The sequence below is a fragment of the Octodon degus genome, unplaced genomic scaffold, assembly GCF_000260255.1.
Source record: "Octodon degus isolate 3935 unplaced genomic scaffold, OctDeg1.0 scaffold00078, whole genome shotgun sequence".
NCBI lineage: Eukaryota > Metazoa > Chordata > Mammalia > Rodentia > Octodontidae > Octodon > Octodon degus.
In genome coordinates, this window is record NW_004524654.1 from 2,563,474 (window position 1) to 2,585,129 (window position 21,656).

At 39.7% G+C, this 21,656-nt stretch overlaps 1 protein-coding gene and 1 non-coding gene across 3 annotated transcripts in view; one reads left to right on the plus strand and one right to left on the minus strand.

Annotated features, from left to right (window-relative positions):
* Meis1 (Meis homeobox 1) overlaps nt 1–21,656 on the minus strand; it is a 135,908-nt gene that overhangs the window by 23,160 nt on the left and 91,092 nt on the right. For both annotated transcript variants that reach the window (XM_004636144.2, XM_004636141.2), the window contains exon 9: nt 3,957–4,033. In XM_004636144.2, the coding sequence (XP_004636201.1) occupies nt 3,957–4,033 (77 nt within the window). The remainder of the gene's footprint in view (nt 1–3,956; nt 4,034–21,656) is intronic.
* On the plus strand, nt 3,171–3,277 carry LOC111818063. Its single transcript, XR_002822133.1, has one exon. It is a non-coding gene; the product is annotated as a U6 spliceosomal RNA (small nuclear RNA).

A 21,656-nucleotide genomic window follows, 5' to 3' on the forward strand; every position in this document is an offset into this window, starting at 1 on the left:
CATATTTCCTACTCAAAGCCGAAAGAAAAATAAATCTATTACCAGATTCTTGAAAAGAGAAGTTCTGGATGAAAATTAATAAACCATTAAAATTGAAATTAAACACAGGAATGCCATTATTCACCAAACTTAAACAAAACAATCTCTCTTCCACGGCTTAGTTACTTTTGGGACATTCTCTACAGCCCTGGTGTTAAGAGCCAAGTGCAAAACAATTGAGACACAAGCAAAAGCCACTTCTAACTCCAGAAAGGATGAGACAGAGAGAACACACACACTACATGAAGTGCCAGCGTAGCACAGAATTGTGATTTGTCATAAATTACTTAGTGAAAGTGATTTTCAAGTTATGTATCTGAGACAGGTATCAAAATGAGAAGTGTAAAGTCTGCATGTACATTAAAAAAAGACTTTTAATATGTTGTCATTTAAAAAATAGTTTTTCTCCTTTCTTTTTTCAAAAAAAAATATTTTATTTATGTATTTGGTACAGGGTCTCACTACATAGCTCGGACTCATAGTGGTCCTCCTGGCTCAGCCTCCCCAGTGCTGGGATTACAAGCATGCGCCACCACACCTGGTTTTGGTGGCAGGCACCATGTGGTACCAGGGATCGAACCTGGGTCCTTGTGCTTGACAGGTAGGTGCTTAGACTGCCAAGCTATCTTCGCAGCCCTCTCCTTTTTAATTGCAAGATAAAGTGAGTTAAACTGTAATCCCTGACTAGGACCTGTTGCTTTCCAGTGGAGAGATGGAAAATGACAGCACATGTGACGTACGATCAAAATATACAGTGAAGTCTTAATTTATATATATATCTATAGATATATATATATATATATATATATATATATATATATAATTTGTGATTAATTCACCTCAAAAGGCTCCTATTCACTTTGGGGTTTTCTTGTATTTTTTAGGGAAGGGTCTACAGGGTGTTCACGGTCTCACTACTAGATCAGACTCATAGTGATCCGCCTGTTTACAGCCTCCCAAGAGCTGGGATTACAGGTGCACACCACTGCACCCAGTCTCAATTGCCACCTCAGTGTGCTCCGGGGGCAGGGCCAGCATGGCAGGCCTGGGGATTGAACCCCTAGTACCTGCACCTGCTTGCAGGTGCTTTAATCCACTGAGCTATTTGGCCAGCCCTCCTATTCACTTTGAACACCCTTAGCCCATCATTCTTGCCACTTTCTAAAGCAGTTCTAAAGTCCCCTTTCATAAATGCCTTTTAAGGTATGATCAGAAATGTGAATCCTGCTGCCATTTGCCACACAGCAGGAAGGCAGCTCATGAAGGCAGCCTTGTGTTCCCAGCCTCCTTATTCATTGGATCTGGTACTATGTGACTTCTGCCTTTTCCCCCAAGCCAAACTGACTATGAAAAGTAAATGTTTTGAACCAATTCAGGACATTGAAGCAGTCAGAACAGAGCCACTAAAGATACTCATGAAAGAGGACTTCCAGAGTTACTTGAGAGAATGGCAAAAAAAAGATAGAATAAGTATATGCACAGTAAGAAAGAAATATTTTGAGGGAGGTTAGTTCCAATGTGTCTTTTACTGTAACTTCTAAAAAATTTAAACATTTGCCATAATTTTTTTTATTATACCTCATCTACATTGCTTGTACAGGAATGCTTTCCTGCCCCTGAACTCAGAGAAAATATCCTATAAGATGGTCTGCCCACAAAAAGCCATTTGTATTGGAATTGATTCTCTGGTTACTATGTTTACGAATGGAGTTTGCTAGCAACACCAAGGAGAAAGAGATGGCATGCCTGATAGATCATCCGAGAGGCAGCGCGTCACTGTTCCTTAATTAATGTGCTTGCCCTGCCACTCCTTCAACTTCAAATGAGAACATTTCTCAGGGAAACAGAAAGTTTGTACCGCCTCCATTGTATTAAGACTGTGCCACCTTGGCTTAAGGGTTAAAATAGGTGAGTCCAGGTGTGGCTGTAAAATTGACGGCCTCTCCTGTGACATCATCCAGAGCCCAGGAAAAGCTAAGCTTCAATACGTCACATCAACAGTCTTGAAAATTAAAATGTAATATCAGATAAAAAATAGGGAGTGGCAAAACTTTTAGTATCGCATGTATTTAATTTATTATTGTTATTATTATTGCTAATGTATTTGGCTGTTACAGGGTCCCACTGTGCAGCTTGGACACATGGTGATCCTCCTGTTTTCAGACCCCCTCCATCATTGGGATTACAGGCCTGTGCCACTACTCCTGGACTCTGGCCAGCTCAACCCACCCTGGGAGCGGGGCTGGTGCATGTGGTACCAGGGATCAAACTGTGGTCCCAGAATGTGCCTAAGCTTGCCTAAGCAAGCACTTCAGTCCACTGAGCTATCTTGCCAGCCCCCAATGCAACTATTCTCACACTTAAATGTAGTATACATTTGGTTGGCTTCCTAGCCACTGACTAAAAGGGCTGCCAACATTGATCTCTCAGGGCTGCAGGAAGGTCATAGAAATTGATAACCCTGACAAGCAATGCTTGTGTGAGTCTGCCTGCGTCTTGCAGATAGTGCACTTTGTAAATTAATCCTCCAAAGGCAAATATATTGTAAGTAGCTTGTTATCTCTAAAATACTAAATTGAAGAATACATGGGATTATATTGACAGAAATCACATTTTCTGTAATGGGGTTTAATATATCTGAAATCTCTCCCAAAGGCTCACAGGCTTTCTAACAGAGAAGGGTCTGTTAATGTAGGTGCAATGGACATCAAGAATGAATTTATTCACCAAAATGGATTAGACTATGTAATCAGAGATTCTGAAATATTAATCTTTGACACTTATTGAATAGAAAGAAATACTTCTGTCTGCAAATGGGCATTCCCAGTTCTCCGCTCTCCCCAACCATGCTTTGGGCCTTTCCCGGACTTTACTTCAAAGAAGATAAGGTTTCTCTATCATAAGCACTAATCTAAAAATATTAGGACAATTAATTAGATACACTTAGTTTTAGAGGATATTGGATTTCGATCGCCTTCAAATATGGCACCAGCGCTGGATGACTGCATAAAACCTGACTTTCAGAACCTTCACAAAAGGCAGTGAATCATACTTTCTGAACGCCTTGTTGTCATGCCAGTATACACTGTTAAAATACCACTGGGTAGTACTTGGTATAAAATCTCAGTTTTGTGCTCGCTTTGGCAGCACATATACTAAAATTGGAACGATACAGAGAAGATTAGCATGGCCCCTGAGCAAAGATGACATGCAAATTCATGAAGTGTTCTATATATTAAAAAAAAAAAAAACTCAGCTTTGCCCCAAATCAGGCATTTATACTTCACCTAGAAGCAGTCTGGCACAGCCTTGAGTGCTTTTTTATTTTTTTCTTTGAACCAGGAATTGAACTCAGGACCGCACACTGACCTATACCTGCTGGCCCCTTATGGTATAGCTATGAGATCCATTCAGGTTTGGATAGCTTCAAAGTAAAATGATAAATAATTTCTTCCTTTTAGTATTTGGGGGATGAAAGATGATCAGGAGAGATAAGACCATCCCTGAATGCACAACCCTCCTAAAAATCAAACTGATGAGTTTAAAACTGAGTGATATGGAACCACAGATTTTGTTTTATAGTAAATAGGATGATACCATCCTACAGATTAACTTGAAGGGAAAAATAACCAAAAGAGTGATACATCTTCAGAGCAGGGAGAATGTAAATTAAACACACATTCACTCTAGACACAAAGCCTATCCATGTATAAAAGAGGTGGAAGACAACACAATGCTTTATTGCCCACACTAGAAAATGCTCTTACCTATCAGTCAACAGTGTGTTTTCACCTTTGGATCAACAAGCCAAGAAGAAAGTAGCAACACCGGGGTGTGGCTTCATAATGCCAAACATAAGCTGTAGGTTGCCAGCGGGAAAAACAGACTGTGTGTAAACATGAAGCCCAATTACTTACCAATTGTTCACTTGAAGGATGGTGAGACCTGTGTCTTGTGCCAACTGCTTTTTCTGTTCTTCAGAAGGGTAAGGATGCTGAGAGAGATAAAAAAATATATATATGTGTGTGTATGTCAGGCAATCTTTAGGCCACTTTGTCAATATCCTGCATGTCTAGTGAAGTCTATAATTAAAGGTAAAAATGCTGAGGTGTGTCGCTTTTATTAATGGAATACTACATCATCTAATTAATGGCAATAAAAGACAAGGCAATTACAAAGATTAGTGAAGTGTATAAATAGCTACTTAGGATACTTGCAGAACCTTGATACCGAGTTTATCCTTTAACAAGTTTATTTGTTGCAAATACAGAAAGTTCAGTAAGATCTTCACCATGATTTATAGGATTTGAATAAAGCCAAGCCATTTTTCATCATCTAAAAGTAGATCATCCTGATCCAGTATGTTTATTGAACCATGAACTTCTAAAGAAACATTTTAACCAACAGTTGATACACCAGTATTTAGGTGAGAGAGTCTCCCTCCAAAATATCATGTTGTTGAGTACAAATAAGAGAATAAAAATCAGTATGTGTTGTTTAAACCACTATTCATATTAGCTCCTCAGCAAAGCATAAACATGGTTCAACTCAAGTTGGTTTCTGTGTATGAATGTCAACACACATTGGGATTCCTAACACAGGCCAACAGAAGGTCAAAGATCAGCATATTTTGCATGCTGAGAATAAACCCAACTATGCTCCTGATGAAGTAGAGCAGATTTTTAAAAAAAAAAATAGGCTTAGATGATAAAATGTAATGCACACTCTCTTATAAGAATGTATGGAAGCTGGGCATGGTGGTGCACGCACCTGTATTCCTAAAACTTGGGAGGCTGAGGCAGGAGGGTAGGAGGATCTCACCATGAATTCAAGGCCAGCCTGAACTACATAGCAAGACCCTGTCTCAGAGGAAAAGAAAAAGAAAAAAAAAGAATGTTTGGAAATCTACTAAACTAAGTTTTAGCAGGAATACATTTTGAACTATATTTAAATTTAAAATACACACTTCTAAAGCCTAAAAGAGCAACTGAGGGTATGGTTGCCCTCTAAGGAGACACTGGCTGGCTTGAAACATCATTTCTCCATAAATTCTCCCAAGACAAAATTGTTCCAAGAGTCAACCATCTGTTCTATTATGAATGGGTAAGGGCAACCCCAACCCTCAATTTAACTATTATGCCATAGAAACTAAATTCTGGTCTATTGAATGCTAATTAACATACCTTTTAATTTTATTAATAATGTCTGATTAGACATGCTAAAATGGCTTGTTAATGATCACTTCAGTGCTCTTACATGTAAGTTTAAATATCTTCTGTATCTATACACATGGGATACATCTGTAGAGAGCAGAGATATAGCAATTTTTCTCATAAGCATTGTCTTGATTGTCACTTAATCAATAAATACACAATTAGAATAAGGCTTTGCTTTCATGGAATATAGTGCCTTTCTCTAAAGAGCTCCCCATATATTACAGTCAGGATGGCAATTAATCCTCATTATATCCCTTTGAGTGACATAAGTGGAATCTATCACCCCTCTTATTTTACAGGTGAGGAGACTGGCCAGGGGAAGAGTTGGTGAGTAGCAGGCATGGATCAGTGGTACATCCTCCTTCCCCTGCAGAGTCTAAGCCTTACTATTACTGAGGAATGTGACAAATGCCTTGAGTAATCCCTGATAATGTGTCCTATCAAAACCCTCCAGACTGCATACCACACCCTTGAGACAAGCCACTGTCCAACTTTGACCACCCCTCAGATTTTACAGTCTTCCTCTTTGCCCTGCCCCTGCCCTGTGCCCAACCTAGCTATCCTTTCTTTAGCTGCATCACAGGAAGCTTTCTGTCACTGATGCTCCTGTTCCCATGTTACTTTCAGAGATCAGATCAAAAATCAAGCTTTGCCTTCTCCACTATGCACTACCCCTCCTTCTCATCCATCTCACATCAATTCTTTTCTTATTATTAGCAGGCATCAGCCTTTGAACCACTTGTTTTAATGGTGTGTTTCCTTCCTGGGCTGTTTCTTCGTATTCATCTATCCCAGCTCTCCAATTACCTTACCTTCTCTATTCTCCATCCTTAAAACTCAGACAAGCACAAATGAAGACATCAGTATTTGAAGAACTAAGAGAGTAGCCATAACTTATCAAGATACACAGATACCCTCCACTCAAATGCAACAGAAAAATGAATGACAAACTTTGTTTTAAAGCCCACAGAAAGTATAAACAACCTGATTTAAGATCCGACCATTACACCACTTTCTCTTTCATTTTTCAAAGTGATGTCAACCCACTCTTTTCAAATAAAAGTATGCAAATTTCACATTAGACCTAAGACAATGGTGACAATGACCCTTCTTAAAATAACACTGACAACTGTAGCCAAAAATTCCATGATTGGGTCTTGAACTAAACTCCTCTCATTTCCTTCAGGTTTTATGCCATAATTACTACTGTATAAATGTTTGCCACAAAACTCAAACCAAATCAATCTTTTATCCTATAAACATATCATTGAGTGATAATTTGATATATAATAGTGCTATATCTGTACTAGTTGAAGAATTGTACATAATATAAATGACCCTATTAGTTGTACAAATTATGCTGCCACTTAACAACTATACAACTTTCAACACAGGACAATTTTCTAGTCCTCAGTTTTGTCACTGAGAGCATTAAGACATACTGAAGTTAAAGGTTACACATGCTAGTAGCTCCTACACTATTACCCAATGCAAATTATTTCATATTTTGAAATATGCAGCTTTAACCATCAGCTACAGATATTACTTACCATCTAAAGCTGCCAACATGTATACAAACAACTTCCAATCTACATTTTCTGTCATACTATTTGCTCACAGTTTTCCAGGTACTATGGAAATCTCTTTCAGTGATTTTCCATAGAACAAATAAATATGTCAATATGTTCTTCAGCAGAGTTGAATAATAACACCTAGGCCCTGTCTTGTTAGTGTTGTTTTAATGTTATGACCAGAACTGGATAAAAATTAATATTTATGCCATTTATCTTTAGTTACTCTGGAAATTGAGAATTGTCACAGTAATTTATCTGTCCTGGGTTTTCAAGAGTATTTTTGCATGCCTGTTTGTGCGGAAGTTTTATATCCATTCTTATAAAGCAAGGGGAGCTCACATTTCATTTATGCAAGTGCTGTCAGGAAAATTCTCTGGGTCATTAAAATTACCTGAATTGTATATCTTTAAAGAACAGTAATGTGGCCCTCAAATGTTCAGTGCAAATTTCAGTTGTCTCTTCACATCATAGAATTGCTGATTTCATAATTTAAGTATCGTAAAATAAGAAAGGTCTATCTTTTTCTTGCTCTGTCACTTTTCATGTGATCTGATTTTAAGTAATTGGAACAAACTGTGTCTAATTTCATGCAGCATAATTGCTAGGCAGCCTCAAGCTAAGGAAACCCAGCACTCTGTCTCCACTAAGCCATTTCAGTTGTTCAGGATATGTTTTCTTATATATCTACAAGGAAAGGAATGAGCCTGAATAATATTAAATATCCTAATAATTTGGCCATTGTTAACATGGAAACAACAGTATCAGCAAAGTTTCTACCCTTGACTATGGTGGGCCAGCTGATTTTTTTTTTTTTTTTTTTTCATGGTTCTGGGTCTTGGTGTCCCACAAACTTTTCAACTCTCTGGGGAAAAAAAAAAAAAGAGTCTATAATGGCTAGAATCACATGAAAGTCATGACTTCATGTAGCTAATCCACAAATATTCACAAAAAGGAGGCTTTTCAGCCGAAACCCAATACGTTTAAATATCTTAAATCCTATGCATCTTTACTAGGTAAGTTTTTTTGTGGATGGCATGAGTTATTCCTTTGTAGACCCAACAACAGAAAAATTGACTTGACAAAAAGCCAACAGCGCCACAGGCAAGGCTGCAGTAAAAACACCCAGAGCCCCATTCCACCCACAGGCTTGATGAGGCCGTGTGCAAAAGCAGATGTCATCTTGCAAGAGATAAAGGGTGATCCCTGAAAAGTGCCACTTCAGGGCTAATGTGCGAAACTCTTTCCAAGCCACTGCAACTAAGGCCACTCCTGGTTGCTTCCCTGAATGCCTTTGCTTTATGGCATCTACATGACAAGAACTTTAGTGGAAGAAAGATCAGGGGGTTCTCGAGAAGGGAAGATGTACACCTCTTGCCTGCTGTACCAATCATCCTAATCACTTTGGTGTATCGGAGTAAATCTGACCACAGTCCGATAGACAGCAAGGGAGCCCTCGCCTTTGTTGTGTACATTAGCCTCCTGCCATTATCTCTTAAAAGCTTAATTATTTGCAAACAATTGATCAAGATGGGAATTTGAGAAAGGATATGTAAGGGCCACTGGGAGACCTGCAAGGCATTAAGAGAGCAAACAAAATTACCTTTAGATCTTACAATAAGAATTAACGATTGAGAGGGGAGAGCTGGGCAGAGCGGTAGCTGCAAGGGTTCTGTCTCAAGTGTTTCCCATTTGATCTGCATTAACACCTTAGGAATGAGTGAAAGCCATAAAACAGTGATTATGGATGGGGAAGGCTGACCCTCCCTTTCAGCATTAAACTTACTCACATGTATGAGGCTGCTTTCACCGGGAGAGAGATGCTGGAAGTTAACAGGAAAATAAGTGGCTTGTGGGTAGTGGGTAGGGGAAGCCCGGCTAAAGGGAAGAGCCCGCAGAACGGTCACTATTTCAACAACCAACACCCTGACTTCTAGAGTCTCTGCTGCTCTTCAGGTGCTTCTGGATCTGCAGCATGACCTCTAATAATGATCCAGAACACAGTGATTGCCTAATCACTTTATCTAAGCATAAAACGATCCCCCGAGTATGTGTCATGGATAATGGAAACAGTTAAAGAATGTCTGGGGGAAACGGTCTAAAAATAGCTTATGTAGAAGTTAAGTCTGAACTGTCATTTTACCAGCTGCAAAGAAGAGAGAGTGACAGAAAGAAAATGGTAGCTTTCTCAAGAGTTACCTAAGCACACTTCCAATTTTATCTGTCAAGGTTGGCATGGGTGAGGAGGGACTCATCTTGGTTATCTGGTATTTACGAGCTTACAATACCTTGGAAGAAAAGTTATTTGAACAGTCAAGCACACTTTCTCAGATGACTATCAATGGGAAATGAAAGAGAGTCCACAGTACACATCGTAGAAAACATCTAGCCTTATATCTTCACAACATCCTCAACCAAATGGACTCCTTTCATGAATACGTCCACCCCTGCCTGCAAATGTGGATGCCAAGACAGTGATGAACTTTATCCTATCTTCCCTGGGAACCAAGTTTCAATAACATCCCCTCCCTCCCCACCTTGCCCACTCTAACAGCACATTGTAATGGCGGCAGAAAATTTGAAAATAATCCTGTACAGAGCTCTCGGGCGAGATAATGGAAGGCTACACTGCCCCTTCTCAAGCCTCAGATTAGTAATTTCTTGTGACACCGAAATGCCTCTCCACTGAAACTGCAAAACAGCTATAACAAAGCAATAGAGGTGGAAGCAATTTTCAAGCAAAATGTTACATGCTACACTTTAAAAGGTATGGGAATAGGTACCAGAGAAGCCGATCTAACAAGAGGAATTATGGCAACTGTCCAATATAAGCCTTATCAAGGCAATGTTCTGTTGCTTGCCAGAATATGTCGGGAGAACAATCTTGGAACTTCTTTTATCCTTTTTCCTCCAGCCCTATGCCTCCTCCACAGCTAAGTTTAATGCATTAATATAAGTTGACCTTGAGCTAAACTCTGGGGTATGTGATGGAGAGATATTCCCTTTAAAGGGAAAAAAAAAAAATCTTTCCACATGGCTTTTAACCATTAGATCTCTGTACCCTTTCAAAAACTTCTGAGATTTGTCACTAATAAACACTTAAGATCTAAAAATTAGAATAACCAGTTGTATGTTCGAGCTTTAAGAAGATAAGCAGAAAATTGCTCACCAAATACATTTATATTTGTTTAACCTACGTGTTGCCCATAGAACTTCTCTTACTTTAAATAAACTTGCAGCCATTTTCCCCTTATGCATTGAGTGTGAATAGCTTACACTGTGACAATTACATTGATCCAGGATACTTTTTTCTTTAAAAAAAAATCCATAATGCTTCCCTATTGTCTTTTAGCTTTATGAATTAGTTTTACTGTTTCAGTGAATGCTTTTTTGTCTTCTGACTGCACATTATCAAAGAGACACTTTGTGCCTCGCATTTGCATTACAAAAGCAATGCACCGTGCAGTGGAAGAGCAGCGTCTGAATGCATAGTAGTTGAGTCCTGCATCCTCATGCAGCCTGGAATCAAAAGAAGGAATCATGGTGATGTCTGTGCCAGCTAGGAAGCAAAAACTGCTTGCAGATAGTCAAAGAAGTCATAGAATTTTGACCTGTTTTCTTAATTCTCTGTCATCACCCCTGCCTGCCTTGTGCTCCAACTAAGCGTGTCCAGTTATTATTTAGCATCAGCATTTCAGGAAGACTGGTGGGATCATTCTGCAGACAGTCATCTGACTTCTCCAGCGACATTCGGAAAAGCTGCGAGTAGGAAAGGCAGGTAGGGATCTGGAAGCTTGGTTCTGTCACTGGAAAGTGACACGGGTGCAACAAGAGGAGAACACTGGGCGATACTTAGTCAAAATCTTTGGTTTGTGTGTCCAGGAGACTTTTTCTACTAGCTGGAAGAACACTATGTTATAGCCGGTTATTAGAGGTTAATACTAGGATGTCTTGCCTGTTTTACTTATCAGATCCTTTGATTTCTTCTAGATATTTCTTCTAGAATATACAACTGGTTATTCTAATTTTTAGATTTCAGTTGAGTATAAAATCAAATCACTAAAGAAAAGATAGTAATATTATGACACTTCATAGTAATTTATATTTGAGCTTTTCCTATAGCTGCTTATGAAAATCTATAACACTTTTCAATCTATCCTTCATCAGATATATTATATATATATATATATATATATGATATATATGTATAGATACAGACATGTGAAATTACATGCTACAGAATTATTTTTAAGTATACTCATAACATGTCAGGCTCTAGATTAGCAGGTATGAATATTCTTTTCCTAGAAACACTAAAATTCATGAACGGTGCTAGCATTATTCTGAATAGTTATGAGTATTAATAAACGCTCAAATATTGATTTTTTAGTAGAAAATTGTGATTATAAGAGAAAATTCAAAAATGACCATTAAAGAAAAACAGGACAGGAGGAGCATGGGGTGGGGTGGGGTAAGGAAGAAAGCCCATGCTTCACTTTCAAGTGTCCTTTCTGAACCATTTTAACTGGCAGTCCACTGGAACTATTAGTATTGCAGATGCACTGCCCCCATATCTCAGGTACTCTTGGTGACCCTATGACCAGGGACGGTGTTTAGCTTCTCTTCACAACTGGGGAATTTAAGGCTCGGCTAGGGCGAGGTCAGGAAACAGGTGCCGGGACTCCTAAGTATGTGATGCTGGTGTCAAGTCTGTCCTGAGATTTCCCCTACTTGCCTACACTCCAGTCAGTGGTGCTTCCCCACTTCCTTATTCCCTTTTTTAAACCAAAAATGTATGCATCCTAAAGGTCTACAAGCACAGTTATTAATTGTGGTGCACAGAGCGGCAAGAGCTTGCCATTTCCCCAGCCACCGCTCCCACCACAATACCCACCACTTCCACTTTGGAAGCAAGCAGCAAAGGGGCAAGCGGAAGTGTGGTGAGAGTTAGTTCACCAGACTTTCTCTCCATTCTCCCTTGAGGCCAGAGGAAGGCTCTTAAGTAATAATAGCTTGGTAGTATTATCAAGAGTGGCAGAAAGAGTCATCACAACATGCATTAGGACGTGAGGATGTGCCCGGCACCATTCCAAATTCATTGTGTATACACACCCTCATGAAAGCCTTCAGAGGAACGCATGACTCTTACGCTCATTTTATAGATAAGGAAGTAGGTTCAGAAAGGTAACTTCCTCAAGTTTATACTGCTGGTATGTAGTAAAGCAGGAATTTGATGTCAGTTGGAAATTTTTACTTCCAAACTCTTTTGTCTTTTATATGATGAATGGAGCAATCCTACTCATTCCTGATGAGTTAATCATGAATATATAAGATGATTACTACTCATTATATAAAGAAACTATTATCTTAATGGGTGAGTGTGTGTGTGTGTGTGTGTGTGTGTGTGTGTGTGTGTCTTTTATTCCTACAACTCAGTTCTGTAAATGGAAGCTAAAGTAGATCTTACTTTAAGACAGAAAACTCAAGGGAACTACTACGTCCATCATTTTATTAGTGCTTGTAGTTTTGCTTATAAACACAGGAATGATAATAGGTTATACACAAGAATGCTTTTAAAGATCATAGAACTAAATGCCTACTAATCCATCCAAATGTACTTCAATATGCCTTAAATTGTCTGGTTTGAAATAAATTCCAACTATTTTCATTTCTTATATGATTCTTAATCAAATATGAGTTAAATTACATTCAAAGCCATTTCATTTTAGTACAGTACTAATAAATGCACACGTTCTGTTCCCACTCATGTTGCGACTAGCCCAGTTCTGTGCCCATAAATATTTGCTGTATGAATAAGTGTTATTGAGGTGAGACACCCCAAATTCCTTGAATAGCAATTATAAGAAGATTACTTCAGATACATGTCAGCCAAGCCAGCTGCCTCACTTTTGACAACTATTCATCTTCTCACTTAATTCTGTAACTTCCCAAATAGTACAGGTTTTGTTTACTTTAACTGACATTCATGTGGTATTTACTCTGCGGGGACCCTGTTCTCACTGCTTTACACGCTTGGTCATCTATTGCTGCCTACAAGTCTACGTGGCAAACATTTGTACCTATTTTACAGAAGCAACAGAGGGACAGAATCTAAGGTACTCGCAGGTAGGATGGAACTGGAACTTGACCCCGAGATGCCAGTTCCACAGCTCACTCTTTTAATTTTTATGTTGCTCTGATTTTTTTCTGCTGTGTCTCCCACAAATCCACTCCAGGATGTTGTTGGGTTATTTGTTGCAAAAGCACCCTTCCGAGGGTTTGACTCCAGGATGATGAGGTTCAAGTTCTGCATCTGAGCAGGGCCTAAGACTGAAGAAGGGGCAGAAGGAGATGCAGCTTTGAGCTCCTCCCCCAAGAATGCCACAGCCACGCCCACAACCAAACAGCAGCACAGAGTGCTGGACCACTCTGCTGAAAAGAAAGCTCATGACTGATATATACAATGAACTCCAATAAAGTACCAATTTTTTTTTCATGCTCCATACAGCTCCTCTCTGCTATTTCAGAGCATGTGCCTGCTAACAGGAGACCCACTGATAACCTGAAGGCCACTTTTTCACTTTAAAAACTACAGTGAAAGGGTTCTGTAGACTTTAAGAGAGAAGAGAAGGAGGATGAAATACTACCAGACCATTCTCAAATGAATCTTTTGACAGTCATCATTATTGCCTTTACAGACGCCCCATCTGACATTAAATATTCAGGAAAAGAAATCCTTGTATACAGAATAAAGTATTCCTATGTTACCAGCAGAACAGTGAACAGTGCATTTGGTGTGGAGATTTTTTGAGAAAGACAGAGAGAGAGAGATGAAGGACTCACGCTGCTCCCAATATGACTCAAGACCCCTGGATCTGGTGCTCATTCTCTAGTGCTAATTTTCCCACTTAAATTACAGTGATGGTGTAGCCTCATCTCATTAGAGATCATTGTCCCCAGTAGACAGTTGTGTTTATGGGGGACTCTGGCTGTTCCACACCTGCTGATCAGGTTGCTATGTGATCAAGGCTGCATACAAACAGCAGACTCGAGCTTGCTGGACTGCAACTGATGAGCCCGGGCTAATTCAGGGGTGATTATGTAGTTTACTGGACCACTAAACCTCTTTAAGCTTGTAATTACTGCCTATTTGAGTAAAGAACATTCAAAAGCAATTCACTGCATCATGCCTGCCACAGCTGGAAGCAGGCTGCCAGCAGTCTGTGGGGACATTAAAATCTACAGGGACGTGGATTGAAGCCCAGCTAGCAGACACTCCGAAGCAGCACTCGCAGCCAAGCAGGTCCACATTCCCGCTCACCTCTCCTGACCAGGCTTACCATTAAAGGTGCAATGAAAACTATAGAACCGCCATAAAGATGACAAATAATAGAATGTAATGGTACAAACTACATTTTAATGATTTCCCCCTCTGCAAAGCTAAAACTTGAAAAAAATCTTTTCAGAATGCCAGAGAGACAGAGAGAGCAAGCTTGCTTTAAATAGTATGCATAGCTAAGATTTACTGTGCGTTTGCTAGAAGTTCCATCCGAAAGACAGCAACTTGAAAACAAAATGCCCATTTTTTTATGATTATAAGAGAGCTGGAATATATCACTGTTACAGATACCTTCCACCCATTGCCTGCTGTGTTTATAATCTTAGCTAGGAAAATATTGTTTAGCTAGTTGACTGACATTTTTTAAAATCACATGTATAGATTTTTTTTTTTTTTTTTTTTTTTGCAGTTAATGAATTAAAATGCCTTTCAGATACCTGAGTGAAATTTACTTTCAAGAGTCACAGAAGATTTCAGGGGAAAATATCAGTATTTATCAATGTTCTCATTTCTTTTCCTGTCCCCTTCACAACTGCAGTCCTTTTGTGTAACAAAAGTGTAAAACATGCTTTGCATTACTGCCGGTATAATTATTACTTGTCTCTAAGTAACAAAAAAAGACTGGAACTTAATGAAGGGGGATTAAGTTAATTTCTTTTTTTGCTAACAGTTTCCTGTCTTTTAAAATGCAGACCTTGGTGAATAAAATGTTCAGGGAGGAAAAATTAAGCTTTTTATTCCACTAAAATCTCCACTTTGGAATATTGATATTAAAATATTAAGATAATGTTTATTCTTTAAAAGTATGTAAATTTGGTATTAAATAAAGCCATAGAAATCCTCTCTGACTACTGCATCCAAAGTCCACAGATCCAGGGGGTTTATGTGTTATCTAGACATCGGAGCCATTAATATTCATTAGATGGGTCTGCTTGCATTTTTATAAGCTGTGAGAGAGGAGAAAGAAACAATCAGAATTCTTTAACACACAGACATTATCAATTCAACATATGCCAAATAGCAGAGCACCCAGATCTGAAGTTAAGATTCAAATGCAATTTACCTTTACTAAGCTAATTTTCATGAAAACTCCTTTCCCTTTACCCATTGTAGTCTCAGCTATTTAATTATCTCTATTCTCTGTAATACACACTTCAATTTTTAATGTGAGAGATTATTCAGCACTATGCTTATGTTAGTTAATAACAAAACCTTTATCTTACAATCAAAACTAAAAAGAACCCCCCCCAAGAAAGACAGAAAGAAAGAAAGAAAGAAAGAAAGAAAGAAAGAAAGAAAGAAAGAAAGAAAGAAAGAAAAATAGCTCTAAAAACTTTGACTTGTTTTAGGAATAAGATTACCTTTATCTTTATGAACCTCCTTAAACAAACTCTTTCTCACTCCCTAAAGTATTTATTGATGTGAATACACTGTCTGTCTCCAGAGTGGATTATGTAAGAAAGAAGAGTCTTAGTCAAAATTTAGGCAAATCCCCAGTATTTGTTTCTCAGAGTCTGCTCTCCCATTGGTTCATTCAAACTGGACGGAGAAATGGGAGCGGGGAGGTAGACTTCTCCGGGAGACTGTTCACTGGCCATTTTAGATGAGCGGAAGGAAAAACTGGATCTCTGGGCAGCAAGGTTGTCAGATAAAGTGGGGGAAAAATAGAATTCATCCAAGTTAAAGCCAGTTTGCCCCCTTCTTAAGATTTTGATCCCCTTATATTTATATAGACCTTTATATTTTTTAAGTAATTTTGTTCTATTTTCCCAAGTTTGAGCATCACAATTACCAGGAGTAGTTGAAGGGACATGCATTTCCTTCCCATTCTATAGGAGCAAAAGCAGGACGGAGAGTATGCACAGGGCAAGTGCTGTAGGTTACATGGCCCAGAGCCTGTGTCACAAGCCCTGGATCCACGGTCCTACTCCCCAACCTAGCTGCCTTTACGCTTAACTGAAGTGCAAAGTTTATCCTGTTAATGATAAAGTCTGTCAGAAACCTACTGTGAGGCAGCGGACCTAGCCCCCTTTTAATGTGTAAACGTGCATGGCCCTAGGCCCACGATAAAACAAAGAACACCTTTTAAGTTGGCTATTGTCATTTCTCGTGAACTGGTCTAAGTAATCTAACTGATAATACCTAAGAAAAAGTCTAAACGTGCCATTTGCCCCTTCTAAAACAGGCTTTGGAAAGAACAACCTTTACCAAATGATGGGTCAGTTTGTTCTGTGAAACAACTACGGATAGTCTTGCTCTTATTTAATGTATTTTCTTTGCCATTTCACTAGTGACACAGGCTGCTAATTACCTATCCAAGGGGCCTAATTTTCCCCTTCCTCAGTCACTCTCTAAGAGCTTTCAGGTCTATGTGCAGAGTCATCAGCTCGTTATGTCACGTGAGTGACATTAAGTCCATTTATGGTTCAGTGGTGAGGTTATACATTTACAGATGGCAAATCTAAAGGACAACTGTAAGAGAAACCGTCTTCAAGGTGTACTGAGTTCCTTAGATAACTGAAGCCCTTAGAACGCACGCTCACTGTCTGCCTTAATCAAAGTATGTTAGTTTTCTGAGACTGACTTTCCCATCAGTGAAGTAAGGACAGCAGAACTGGTGGCAGTCCAATGAGACAACATATATCCAACTGCTTAGCATCTATTTGTTTATAATGTAGCTGGATCTCAGCTGATTTATACAGTCGGGCTAATCTATGTAAAAAAAATATCTTTAAAAAATAGTTTCTAATTTGTAGGGATCTGACTAAGTAAGTCTGGTAAATTTTTTCCTGTGTTAAATCTTAAGGCTTTCTTGAATTATCTTTATCCAGACAAGCTCACTTCGAGGCCATTACAGACAGGGTAGGCTCTCTGGTTGTGTTATGGGAGAGTAGGGGGCCCCCACATAGAAGGGCCTGTCCTTATCTTCACAGGCTGTAAGAAGCTCTGTGTGACTTTTGCTCTGAATGCCGTATTCCCCACAAATGATGGGGCTGGCCCACTATCAAGAAAGAGGTTCTGTTTTCTCTATCAGATGTTTTACTCAGCTATGATGCCTCTTGAGTTTATCTGAACTCCACAAAAGTCAATAAATGATTACTACCTTTGTTTGAAAATAGTGTCAAAGAGAAAGCACTGAAAAAGCAAGGTGTAGGAGGCAGGACTGACAAGGGAGAAGTGCTCAGGCCCAGGCAGAGGAGTCAGGACTCTTGCAGGACTCTTGCAGGACCCTTCCGACCCTTCCGCAGCCTGCAAGGGTCGCACATTCCTGGAAGTGCCTGACTCCCCTGGAGAGACTGACTGAAGCAACGAGAAAACCCTGCATCCTGTGAAGTCTATGGGGGAAAAGGCATCAAGAATCTGGATTCATCACAACGTGAGGCTCCCGCTGGCTCACTGGACTTGGGGACGTTGAGAGCCTTTGTCTTTTGGTGGCTGCAAGTCAGGAGTGGCAGTTTGCCCGCCTTCCTTGGCAGAGGACAAGCGCCACATTTGGCAAAAAAGTGTGCTCTCAAGAAAAGGGAGCAGAGAATCTTTTGGCCTGGGCTCCAACTAGCAGAGATCAAGAGTGAGAACTCGCCCTTGTATGCCAACCAAATGCTGCTGTAATTAAAAACAAACCTTTGGAAATAAAGTGTTTGGAAATTATTTCAGTCCTAGCACATTCACAGTATGAGCTCATCAATAGTTATAATTATTTCATTTGGTCGCAGGAATGGGGAGGGGTAGGACAGCATCACTGATTGTCTTTAACTCTCCGAAACAGAGTCCTATTTTCTGTTGAAGGAGGCCAGATACATATATAAGTATATAAGTCAGAGAAGTTTAAGAAACCTCCAACACATTTGGAGTCAGTGCTTCACATCAGGCCTAAATGGCAGCCCCGATTTTTTTAAAACGCAAAATTCCATCATTTTGATGATGGTAAATGAACTCAACTATTACATGCATATATTTTGTTTAATGGCTTCATTTATTTTAATAACAAAGGGAAACTAGATTTTACAGATGAAAGCTCTTTTTTTTTTTTCATGGCTCCAATGCAACTGGGATTTTTAAAAATCTGTGATGTTAACCAATATGTGATAATGGATGCTCTCAGGGGCCCTATTTTAGAACATTTGATGCAGTGGAAACCTACACTGAGTAACTACCACTAGAGCATTTACCCCTATTTTAAGAAGGCACAATGGAGGGGAGTGGCAGAGGGTCTCACGGCTGTTCCATGTTTCTCTTCTCTGAATGGATACACGTCGGGTAAAGTGTCAGCTGTGGAAATCCTAGAGCAACGAGATTGACTCAATAAAAATTTATCATAAACGAAGTAGAAAAGGCTGTACATATGATTTCAGGGGTAAAATACTTAACTGCATGGACCTTTCCTCTGTTCAGAAATATATCTACAGGGTTTAATATTTTGTTGAGAATCAAAAAATAAATCTTCACAAGTAAGTTCATTTTAAGCCTTTGATTTCTTCATCATGCTGGGTGACTCAGACAACCAGAAACTCATCAAAACTAATTCCCATAGGAACAAAAGATATACCACGTCACAGCTTCCCTTTCTGCCACTATGACTTCCACATTTATTCAGAGATAGTTTCAGAAAGAAAGAAGGAAGGAAAGAAAAAAACAAGAAAGAAATACATTTAGCCCACTGAAAATTCTAATGAGATTATACAAACCCTAACTATGTAGTACTATTTCTTTTGTTCTGTTTTGTTTCATTTCATTTTATTTCAATTTTTTGTTTTATTTCTTGTGTTTTCTTTCTTTCTTTCTTTCTTTCTTTCTTTCTTTCTTTCTTTCTTTCTTTCTTTCTTTCTTTTAACCAGGAGTCAACCTACCAAACTACAACATAACGGCTATAACTTGCCAGGGACACACGCAGGATTTCTCATGATTCCACAGACACTCTCTTGGCCCAAGATGGCAGCTCCTGATTAATGGCTACATCATCCTGGGCCCTGCTGCAACCAGGCCTGGGGTCTGATCTTGACACAGGGGCCTTCCTCCGCAGCCAATCAGCAGATGTAAGCACATAGGCCCTGTCAGGTTGACATATCATTCCTTCGACGATGTCAGCGAGTATTAATGTTCAATTATCTGTCCTAGAAATGACCCTCGCCTTTATGCATTGTGTAACTGTGCACGTGGCACTCTAGTAACCCCAAAGACAAGGGCAGAAATGCCCGCAGTGAGCCAGCGAGTGCAAGTTGGCTTTCCAACATTGACATGACATTGCCTTGCAGTGCAGAAGAAGAGCAAACCAATTTTTAATCTTTTCTAGTGCATGTCTGAGGGACGATGAAGCCATTTACTTATTTGTCCATTTGCTTATTTATTTAGCTGTTTTCCTTTCAGCAGCTTTTCATGTCAGTATTCCCTCCTATTTAAACAGAATGACTTCAGATGAATCATCTTGTGACTTCACAACCACACTGAGCCAACTGTCCTTTATATATGACGATGAGCTGTGGGACATAGTTTTATTTTGTGAAGCCAGGTGTATGTCATTTACCATCAAACCAAAATGACAATAGTAGACTCTTGGAGTGGTGTCAAGATCAATTCCACTTCAACTTGTAATGCTAAAGGGATCTGTCCAAGCTAGGCGCCCTCAAAATAAAGCTTCTGGCAGAGGGGCGATTTCAAAGCATACCTGAGATTATTTGCCTACGAACCTGCATAGTTGCTCAAGTGGTGTAAAATGTTGTGTGGATGTGTTCTAATAAAATTTTAAACCCCCTCCCCTCTCACGTATCATGGCAGGCAAAACATTTATCTCAGCTGACAGCTGCATTTGCGTGGTTTTCATTGAACTCACATTCAAAGGTTATCAATAACAAGTTTGCAAACTTCTCATAGGACCAACACGGAAAGATAATGTACAGTAATTGCATGATAACTTCCTACAAAACGGAGATAAAACCTTTAATGCAATCTTGAGTTCAGCAACCTACATATGATAGTACAAGTTTAAGTGCCTTAGACCAGGGCTCAGTGAATTTTCCCTCTGGTACTAATTTTTAAGTAATGGAATGATGCAAATTATTTTCCTGTGGAGACCTACTAAGAATTCATTATTTCATCCTAATTTTTAACATGTGAAAAAGAGGTTGACTCTACAATGTGCTTATTAAAAGTCTAGCCAGTCCTTGGTCACAATGTGGATTCCAGGCTTATTTCCATATGTATTCTCACCTACATGGTGAAAGTCCCTTTATGTATTTTTTTCTTCTTTGCGCTATCTACAGCATTTTCTTTCTTTCTTTCTTTCTTTCTTTTTTTTTTTTTTTTTTTTTTTTTTTTGTATTTTAGTATTTTAGGGAAGGGTCTACAGGGTGTTCAGGGTCTCACTAGTAGATTGGACTCATAGTGATCCACCTGTTTAACAGCTTCCCAAATGCTGGAATTACAGGCGTATACCACCACGCCTAGTCTCAATTGCCATTTAACCCCCACCCTCACCCTCTGGGGGACAGGGCTGGCATGGCAGGCCCGGGGATTGAACCAGCGGCCCCTGCACCTGCTTGCAGGTGCTTTAATCTGCTGAGCTATTTGGCTGGCTCTTTACAGCATTTTCAACAACATTTCTCCCCTATGACTTTTAATGTCCTCCAGCTCTCAATCTTCTTTTTGGGCATGCATCTGTTGACTTTGCCTCCAGGCTGCCAAGAGACCCAGGAGGAAGCAGCACCCTTCTCTGCGTCTGTCCAAATCCATCCCTCTCACTCCAAGCTTTGTTCACATTTTCTCTTCCCTCCAAGACACCATCTCATCACCTGCTCACCTTGCAGCTCCCCCACCCGCTTCCCTTGACCTTTGTTCCATTAACCAGTGTTCTTTGACCTTCAGTGACTCCTTTTTAATTTTTCTTTTTTAAAATGTATTTAGTACAGGGTCTACTGGGTCTCACTACACAGCTTAGACTCATACTCATCCTCCTGTTGCCAGTTTACCAAGCGCTGGGATTATAGGCGCGAACCACCATGCCCACTCTCAACAGCATCCCCCAGTAGTGGGGCTGGTATGGCAGGCCAGGATTAAACCCCAGCCTAAGGAGTAGCTTTAGTCCCCTGAGCTATCTGGCTAGCCCCAGCAACTCCATTCTAATCACCTCAGTTGCAGGGAACGTAAGCAGCAATTCCATAAAAGATACAGACTTCAATTCTGTGTAAATAGGGCTGGGGAGATGGCTCAGTAGAATAAGTGCTTCCCTGGCAAGCGCAAGAGCCTGAGTTCAATCCCCAGTTCTGCCAAAAAACAAAACAAAACAAAAAAAGGACCCAGAAAGTCAGTATTCTGTGTAAATATATTGAAATCTCCCTTCTAAATGTTAAAAAAAGTAACACTTATCCTTTTCTTCCCTTCACCTGAAGTACCTGCCCAGTCTGTACACAAACTTCAATTGCACCCTGCTTCCTGAAGTGACTGGGACAGGGTCTATCCCTGCTGTCCCACACCAGTACTCCCTGCTTCACCTCGCAC